Source organism: Mytilus edulis, chromosome 5 (assembly GCF_963676685.1).
Source record: "Mytilus edulis chromosome 5, xbMytEdul2.2, whole genome shotgun sequence".
NCBI lineage: Eukaryota > Metazoa > Mollusca > Bivalvia > Mytilida > Mytilidae > Mytilus > Mytilus edulis.
Window position 1 is genome coordinate 35,682,617 of NC_092348.1, and position 9,081 is coordinate 35,691,697.

The window sequence follows — 9,081 nt, forward strand, 5'->3', positions numbered from 1 at the left end:
ATTTTTTGTTCCACCTTATAGTGAACTATCATTAAGATTGGTTCCATTTCACTCCAAAAAACATGCCGGACAAAATAGGTGGAAGTATAATAATAATAATACAGAAAAAGAAACAGAGGAAAAGCAATATGTCACCCGACATTGTCGATCGGGTGACATAATAATGAGAAACCGAACAAAAACAATAAGTCGCCAAAAACTCCGTTTTGGTGACTTAATAAAGGAGATGAAAACAGTCAAAACAGCATTATATAATGTTACGTTATCCTTATAATACAGGGCCTTCTCGTAATCAATCTCTCCTACTTGCGGGACGATTCATCCAACCGTTTATGAAGCTTTTTGCAGAATAGCAGAATATTACGTCTGAAATATTCGGGTTCACTACATACTCTTTCTCTTAGACTAGTGAACGGAAGGGGATCAGATGCGTCGACAAGGCTAACAATGCATCACCCGTTAGAGTCTCAGTGATGAATACCTAATATTTCTTTTTATTAAAAAAAAAAAGGCTTTCGAGGATGTTATGTTTAACTTACTACTTAGAAATAAGACGTTTGGTAGCAAATGCATTCGTTTTTATAGCTACAACAATATGTATATAATGACACAGTCACAAAAATAGCTTTACATACTATTACATTAATCGTTTTGAAGAAAATTACAATACATTGCACATTGCATATATCAATATTGTGAACAAAGAAAGGATGCTAAGTTGCATGTATTGCTGATTTCTTAAAGTATTTATTGGTCAATGAATACCAGAAAAGTCTACCACCATTCCAAATGAAGGGTAGCCACTCAAATGAGCAGTCAGCAAATAATTAACTAAAATGCAAATATTGTGTCCATGTTTTAGTGAACTTTAAATTTCTTTATTCAAGAATACTATAAATATTCACATTCTGCATGAAAAACGTCACAAAAAGTAGATTTTGTATGAATTAAATATCAACGAGTTTCGAGTCCGCCATCTAGCCGGGCTGTGGGTAACTACCCAGCCGTTTAAGCACAGTGATGTTTGCTTACAAAGCTCTGACATCTCCCATATTCTACTGTTATTACAAAAAAAGAGGATCCCGAAAGTCGGATCTCTAGAACAAAAAGCAGTAAGCAACTTTGTAAGATCATTGTACGCGAAGCATGGACACGGGCTGTGTATTTGAATACATGTAAGACTTGTAAATAATAAACTGAAATCTCCAAGTAGCTAAAATTGCTAAAGTTTATCGAATGTTTATCATGGATTCCAACACGTACCTACTTATTTTTACCCTTTACGATGAACTATAAAGTAGTTCTGCAGTTGTGGTATTTTGGAAAATGGATTGGTCTGCACTGTACTTTTTTCAATAAGTATATCGAATTGATCAGGAACAAATTTTGCTTAAATAAAAGTTTTGCTTATTATTAATAAGTGTTTTTTCGTGTTGCCAATCAGAGTTTTTTGGAACTAGCTTGACTGCTGTATAGGACCACCGGGATATAATACCGAAAGGAATGACTAAGGACTATCCCATTAATGTTAATTCCAAATAGACACCACGATTTTCACGAGAAAAAAATAAAAAAAACAAATATTTTACAGATGATAACAAAAAGTGAAGTAGCAGCTCACTCGATATATAAAAAAGAAGATGAGGTATGATTGCAAATGAGACAACTGTCCACAAGAGACCAAAATGACACAGAAATTTACAACTATAGGTCACCGTACGGCCTTCAACAATGAGCAAAGCCCATACCGCTAGACACTGTATGTGATGTGTGCAATAAAAATAGAAGTATGACAATCAAGGTGTTCATGTGTTTCTGTTGTTCACATGTTTCAAGTTGTCACTGCAATCCTTCTCCAAACTTGTGAAGATGTGCAGCATTTTTCGCTGGCTTGAGAAGCTGAAAGAAAAGAAGAAAATATTGATGATACGTACATTAAAGTTCATCTTAATATGCTTACCAACTAAAATTGAATATTTTTTTTACACAAAATTAAAATAAATTCAAAGTGCAACATTACATTCATACAGAGCAGACATGGCAGACAATCTGTATCCCGGATATACAAAGTGCATCAAGCAAACCAAAGTTATAATTTTTTAAAGTGCATTTTTAGTGCTGATGAGCACTGATGGGTAAAGTATTATATACAACTATTTACTCTAAGAAAGGGACTCAAAATAAAACATCACATTGGAATGCAATAATTTAAATTGAAGCCATCATCCGTTGTCCACATTTGTAGTTTGTTAAATAACAGCTATGGGCAAATGGAGATAACTCCTATTTCTAAGCAAGAAAACATGCGATGTAGTGTTTTGCCTATCTCCGAAAAGTCGGATCCCTTAAGCACTCTTACATTACAACTCATGAGACTCCAAGTAAGAACAAAGATTTGTCTGCTCGGAGTTATAGTAATGTGCCTTTGGATTATTTACCATCGTGAACTAGGGCTTTATGGTATCCGGTCGTTCCGCCCCCAAACTGATCCGGCCCCAAGTCGATCAGGCCCAAAGTCGATCCGTCCCAAGTCGATCCGTGGGGCCGGATCGACATGGAAGCTCGTGAACTAGATGGTAAAAAATACGGACCTACGCGTACGTAAAAGTCTATTACAAAGTCGGGTTTATTTTCATATCATATTATCATGTTCTCGTCCTGATTGTGAATTAATTTGCACTGGACATTAAACAGCCATCCATCCGGGCATCAGTACTATTGCTTAAAATTCCAAATGGAAATATGTTCTCAACCGTACATGTAAAGCAAGTAATGACATCGATTGCCTTTAAAAAAAATAATGCATGTATTATTCTCAGACACATTGGATATCTTGTGTTTCAATTTCATTGACTTACCTGGTGATCCAGGTAATTATCCCAGCTATAACACCAGACCAACAGATCTGAGTATCTCAGACACATTGAACATTGACTAACCTCGTGATCTAGGTAATTATCACAGCCACAACACCAGACCGACAGATCTGAGTAACTCAGACACATTGAACATTGACCAACCTGGTGATCAAGGTAATTATCACAGCCATTACACCAGACCGACAGATCTGAGTAACTCAGACACATTGAACATTGACTAACCTCGTGATCTAGGTAATGATCAAACCACAACACCAGACCTACAGATCTGAGTAACTCAGACACATTGAACATTGACTAACCTCGTGATCTAGGTAATTATCACAGCCATAACACCAGACCGACAGATCTGAGTAACTCAGACACATTAAACATTGACTAACCTCGTGATCTAGGTAATTATCAAACCACAACACCAGACCTACAGATCTGAGTAACTCAGACACATCGAACATTGAGTAACCTCGTGATCTAGGTAATTATCACAGCCATAACACCAGACTGACAGATCTGAGTAACTCAGACACATTGAACATTGACTAACCTCGTGATCTAGGTAATTATCAGAGCCACAGCACCAGACCGACAGAACTGAGTAACTCAGACACATTGAACATTGACTAACCTCGTGATCCAGGTAATTATCACAGCCATAACACCAGACCGACGGATCTGAGTAACTCAGACACATTGAACATTGACTAACCTGGTGATCTAGGTAATTATCACAGCCATAACAACAGACCGACAGATCTGAGTAACTCAGACACATTGAACATTGACTAACCTGGTGATCTAGGTAATTATCACAACCACAGCACCAGACCGACAGATCTGAGTAACTCAGACACATTGAACATTGACTTACCTGGTGATCTAGGTAATTATCAGAGCCACAACACCAGACCGACAGATCTGAGTAACTCAGACACATTGAACATTGACTAACCTGGTGATCTAGGTAATTATCACAGCCATAACACCAGACCGACAGATCGGAGTAACTCAGACACATCAAATGTCCTTCTTCCACACCATGCATTACCATGTGTTCATTCACGAATCTGCTACAGAAAACCTTCATTAAAATAAATTAAATTTATAAAAATATAAATATGCATAAATAGACATAAGAGATAAGTATGGAATCCGCTTGCATTGAGCGCTTTGCAAAATGTAGTAGTAATAGGTATGATTTTTAATTTTAATTTCTTGTGTATAATTTGGAGTCTAGTATGACGTCCATTATCACTGAACTAGTATACATATTTGTTTAGGGGCCAGCTGGTCGGGTTGTTGTCTCTTTGACACATTGCCCATTTCCATTCTCAATTTTATATGGACCATTAAATAAAAACACTAAACACTTTACAAATCTAATTTCCATTCTCAAGTGTTGTATTTCAATACAAACAATAAGATAAACTCACCCTGTGGCACACTAAACAGATCCAGTTTTCTGTTGTGTTACCACACTTTTCACATGGTGCTTTTGTATCAAGTACTGTTGTACCAGCCGGAAGTGGCGCCACTGTCTCTAAATGAGGACACCATGTCAGCGGATTCACAGCATACATCTCAGTCACCCCCTAAAAATCCAAAAATATCTTATGGTTGAGTTGTCAGTCTCCAAAGCACTGTCCATGGAATAGGCTTCATGATCATGTAGTTCAAGCATCATGATTTGAATGATAACCTTTCAACTATTATATATATATATAAAGTAGATGTATTATCTTTAAAAAATTAAACTATAATGGTTTCAGATCCTTCGTTTACCTGGCTATCATGTATATCCTACTTCAAGGTTGTTATGCTTCCAAAAGTTGTATGCATTTTGCTTCCCAACTTGTAGTTTGAAACATTTTTATCAGATGAAAGATTTCTATGTCAGCTTTATAGATTGATCGATTGAATATTTGCCTAACGTTCATGTGTATGTGTTGCAAAAAGACTGATGCATGTACAGCAAATATTAATAGGTTGTAAATTTTCGTAAGTTTGACACCAGCAAATATTTCAGGACGTGTCCTCGATTAATATTAGTTGTGTTAAAATCCAAACACTATGTAATTTGGTGGGCATTTTCGTAAATGGTGGACAACCATGCAATAATTTTGACACAGAGAATTGGAAATAGTAAAAATGCATCCAAATATATGATGCACATCTATAAAGTATGCAGAAATACTGTGGAAATGGTATCGGCCTCCTATCTATACTCTATACATTAACGAAGATTTTACCAAAATTAATAAGCCAAGTAATAAATTTTACTGAACTATATTATACACATTTATATATTATGCAGAATATCTGTGCGAAATTTTTTTGACCTCCAACATTCACTTTTGAAGTAACGATTGCTTTAACTGTGGAAAGTATGTTTGTTGTAGTTGATTTAATAGCAATTGTAGACAAAGGAAGATAACTCCAAATTTTAAAGATGATTTTAACAAGACATCATTTAGATTTTTAAATCAAATATTAAATTCTTGTTTCTAGCCAAATATATGTAATTTTCTTAACAAGTGTAATATAATTTTGTGCCTTCAATATTTAAGCATATTATGTTCACGGAAAGGATGTACATGATGTATAGAATGATAAGATCAATGCACTTTATTTTGTGTACCAAAAAGGTAGTGATAAGCCTTGGAAGATAATTTAGTCCCGTAAGGTTTTGATTGCATTCTGTACATGAAACTATGGACAGACAGGCAAAGTCATACCTAAAGGCCTTCCACATTCTCAATTTCAGGGGCAAATAAGTTCAATGGTAGGTGTGGAGAAGCAGGGAGGAAGAATGGGGAGGTAAATTGCCATAGAAAGTGAGGATTACATCAAGCTACTGATCAACCCCTTGGAAGAATTGTGGCAGGAATTCCTTAAAGTTCTGATCGTATGAAGCTTCCTACCCAAGGCATCAGATTACATTTCATACGGCAGACTTAACCAGCCAGCCCAAGTCAGATACATCCAACAGCTAAATGTAAAACGTTTTTATGCATGCCATGATTATTGGGTTTTATAACCAATGGAGCTTAGAAGTCTAGGTGGCTATAGTAATCCACATTGGTGACATATATTACTGAGTTCTGACGTACCTGTCCTTCCAAGTACTGAATTACTTCCATTTTGGTATTTGGTCGTTCCTCTGAACCACTGGCTCCTTGTTGATTGTTGCTTTTGCCCGAGTCTGCCATTTTGTTGGAAGTATTTTTTCAGTTACAACTGAAACTAAAGAGTTATTTCCTTTCTCTAAGTAAAATTATATATTGTACAAATAGATATCTACGTGTATCTATTAGCAAGTGTACACCAATAAATCAATACATCTGCATGTGTGTGTATTCAGTTATCATGGTTATAACCATACAATATTTTTTTTCAATGAATCACTAAAATTCAATAAAGGAAGTAAAATTATAACGTGTATAATGAATAACCTTTTCCAAGCATCTTGCAAGGAACAAGAAAGGGAAACTTATCATGAAAATTTTATAATTCATGACCCTAAAACGATGTCTGCAATTTCAATGGCATATCCAGAAATTATTAATGGGGACCCACTGACTGGCTTAAGGGGGAGGGGATGCTCCAGTCATGCTGCAGTGATTTCATGAATAATCAACCGGTGAAATCCCTCCCCCTTTAATTCAGCCCGTCTGCATTTTAAATACAAATTGGCATATAGATTACAAATGTAAAAAAATATACTACTTTCATAGGTACTTATAAAGTGAGAAACGGAATCGAAACGAAACGAAACGAAATACAACGAAACGCAACGAAATACAACGAAACGAAACGAAATATAACGAAACGAAACGAAATGAAAAAATGAAGAAACGAAACGAAACGAAATGGACGAAATAGGCCTATATATAATATATCTTTTACATTGTTATAGGAGGTTAGGATTTTGATTTTAAAAAGGTGGTGTAATTAAATTTTTTTTTTATTCCTAGTTCCGAGTCCAAGTTAAGGGGCTACCATTTGATTTTTTTGGGGGGGGGGGGGGGGGGGGGGGGGGAGGGGGAGAGGGCTATGATGAAATTAAAAAAAATCCTGCAGGACAGGGATTTGAGTATAAAAAAGGCAAGACAGGATTGTTTAGTAAAAAAGAAGGCAGGATGAGCAACTGGGCAAAAAAACGGGATAAATTTATATAAAAAAGGCAGGACCAAATATAGTGAAAAATAAAAAGGCAGGACAGAGATTACAACTGAATAAAATGCAGGACAAAAAATTTCATCCTAGCCCATAAAAATCAAATGGTATCTCCCTAAGTTTGAATTGGCCAAGTTGTATTTGACAAGAAATTAAAAATGTGAAATGCTAACGGCTGACGAGTATAGCCATAACGAAAACTAAATTGAACTGAAAAAGAGATCTGAGGTGAACGTCCTGTGTTTGAACCTCCCTTTTTAACAAACATGAATTTGAATGAAGATATAAATTTGGAATGTTTTCTCCTGGGTTGGAGACCCCTTCAATCTTTTGAAAATGACTGGATCCGCTGCTGACGTCGATGAGAAAGAAAATCAACATACCTAGATGGTCAGAAAGAGTCCACCATGTTTTAAGTGATTAACAAATATCTACATCGTGTTGCAAGCTGATTATCTCAATATAGATATATTGAAACATCTTACTGACAGCAATTCGGACTTGTGTGTAGGTTAAACCAATATCTTTGGTCAAGTTGCTTTCAAACTGAACCATGAAATCATTACTTTTGAGTGTAGTTACTTTTGAAAGTAGTTTAGTCCGACATATAGACAACGTTCTGTTCATCAGACTAGACTACTCTAAAGGGCGGGTGGATTCGTTTGAATTGTTTTACATTTATCATTTCGGGCTTTTTATAGCTGACTATGCGGTATGGTCTTTGCTCATTGTTGAAGGCCGTACGGTGACCTATAGTTGTTAATAACTGTGTCATTTGGTCTCTCATTGGCAATCTCATCACACCTTTTTTGTATGTACAAAATCATTCCTTTCCCTGAAATCTAGTAGAACAATTGCTTAAAGTATCTCTAAACAAACTCAGTGACATGACAAAAATTGGACTTTGACCAATGAACCATGAAAATATGGTCAAGGTCAGATGACATTTTTTAAACGGCAATTTTCATCTTATTAGCATCATATAAACCAAATCATTGATAAAGTACACCCCTTATAATGAACTATAGAAATGGGGTCCAACTCAGATGATACCTGTAAGTTGAATACACCAAATATAGTGCACCTACTGCTTAAAATATAGGCGATATGGATTTGAAACCATTTCGTTTCGTTTCGTTTCTTCATTTTTTTTCATTTCGTTTCGTTTCGTTATATTTCGTTGCGTTTCGTTGTATTTCGTTGCGTTTCGTTATATTTCGTTTCGTTTCGTTTCGATTCCGTTTCTCACTTTATAAGTACCCTACTTTCATTCTTTCAATCAAGTTCTCAGATCAGTAAATGTTGTCTAAGACTAAGCAGTATATATACTTCTATATCTATACTACCACAGGGGCTTGTTTAGTGGTTTATATAGGATAGCGATCGCCATTGACAGTAAAACCTCGTCTGACCCACTAAACAAGCCCCTGTGATACTATTTATGTATGTAAATAAAAATACATTGTAAATACAAGATTAAAATAGATCAAAACACTTCAAAACGAAGTGACAATACACGGACAGTCATGGTAGTCATACGAATAAATTGAATTGATTATCGTACAGACACAACGGATGTTAAAATCAATGTTTATCATAAAAAAGAACTTACTTAAAGGAAACAGTTAAATTATAGTTGTTTTTGGAATATGAGGTTAATAATTAGGACTAGCAACTGAAACAAAACAAAATCGGACAATACTTCCGGGAAAATCTTAAAAATCGGAATTAAAAAATAAATCGGAAAAAAATACAGATATACATCAAGTTCATTAATTTAATTTTAAAAAGTCAATCTCATTTAAAAACACTTAATTTTTGTACGATTAAACAAGGTTCTTACCGTATTGTAAATGTTTCTGACTCACAGACACCAGTTTATCAATATAATTTTAAAAGATTGACTGAATTTTCTTTTATAGCAAAATGTATGCTGTATATATATGTAATAGTTTGGAAATAAGTATGAACACAACCTACCGAAAGAAACGTCGATACAACTGTATTGTTTCTAAAAATAAATATTACT

General features: G+C 35.2%; 1 protein-coding gene across 3 annotated transcripts; it reads right to left on the reverse strand.

Moving 5' to 3' along the window:
• Positions 1 to 848: 848 nt before the first annotated feature.
• On the reverse strand, positions 849 to 9,081 carry LOC139523537 (histone deacetylase 6-like). Of its 3 annotated transcripts, none has more exons than XM_071317635.1 (5): positions 9,033 to 9,081; positions 5,987 to 6,119; positions 4,310 to 4,468; positions 3,829 to 3,957; positions 849 to 1,899 (listed from the first exon to the last, which is right to left on the reverse strand). In XM_071317635.1, exons 2-5 carry the CDS (start codon positions 6,083 to 6,085, stop codon positions 1,840 to 1,842), a joined length of 447 nt encoding a protein of 148 aa, XP_071173736.1. In that variant the 5' UTR covers positions 6,086 to 6,119; positions 9,033 to 9,081; the 3' UTR covers positions 849 to 1,839. The 3 variants fall into 3 exon arrangements, with proteins under 3 accessions (XP_071173736.1, XP_071173738.1, XP_071173735.1); XM_071317637.1 differs by lacking the exon at positions 9,033 to 9,081 and adding an exon at positions 8,896 to 8,988; XM_071317634.1 differs by lacking the exon at positions 9,033 to 9,081 and adding an exon at positions 8,665 to 8,739.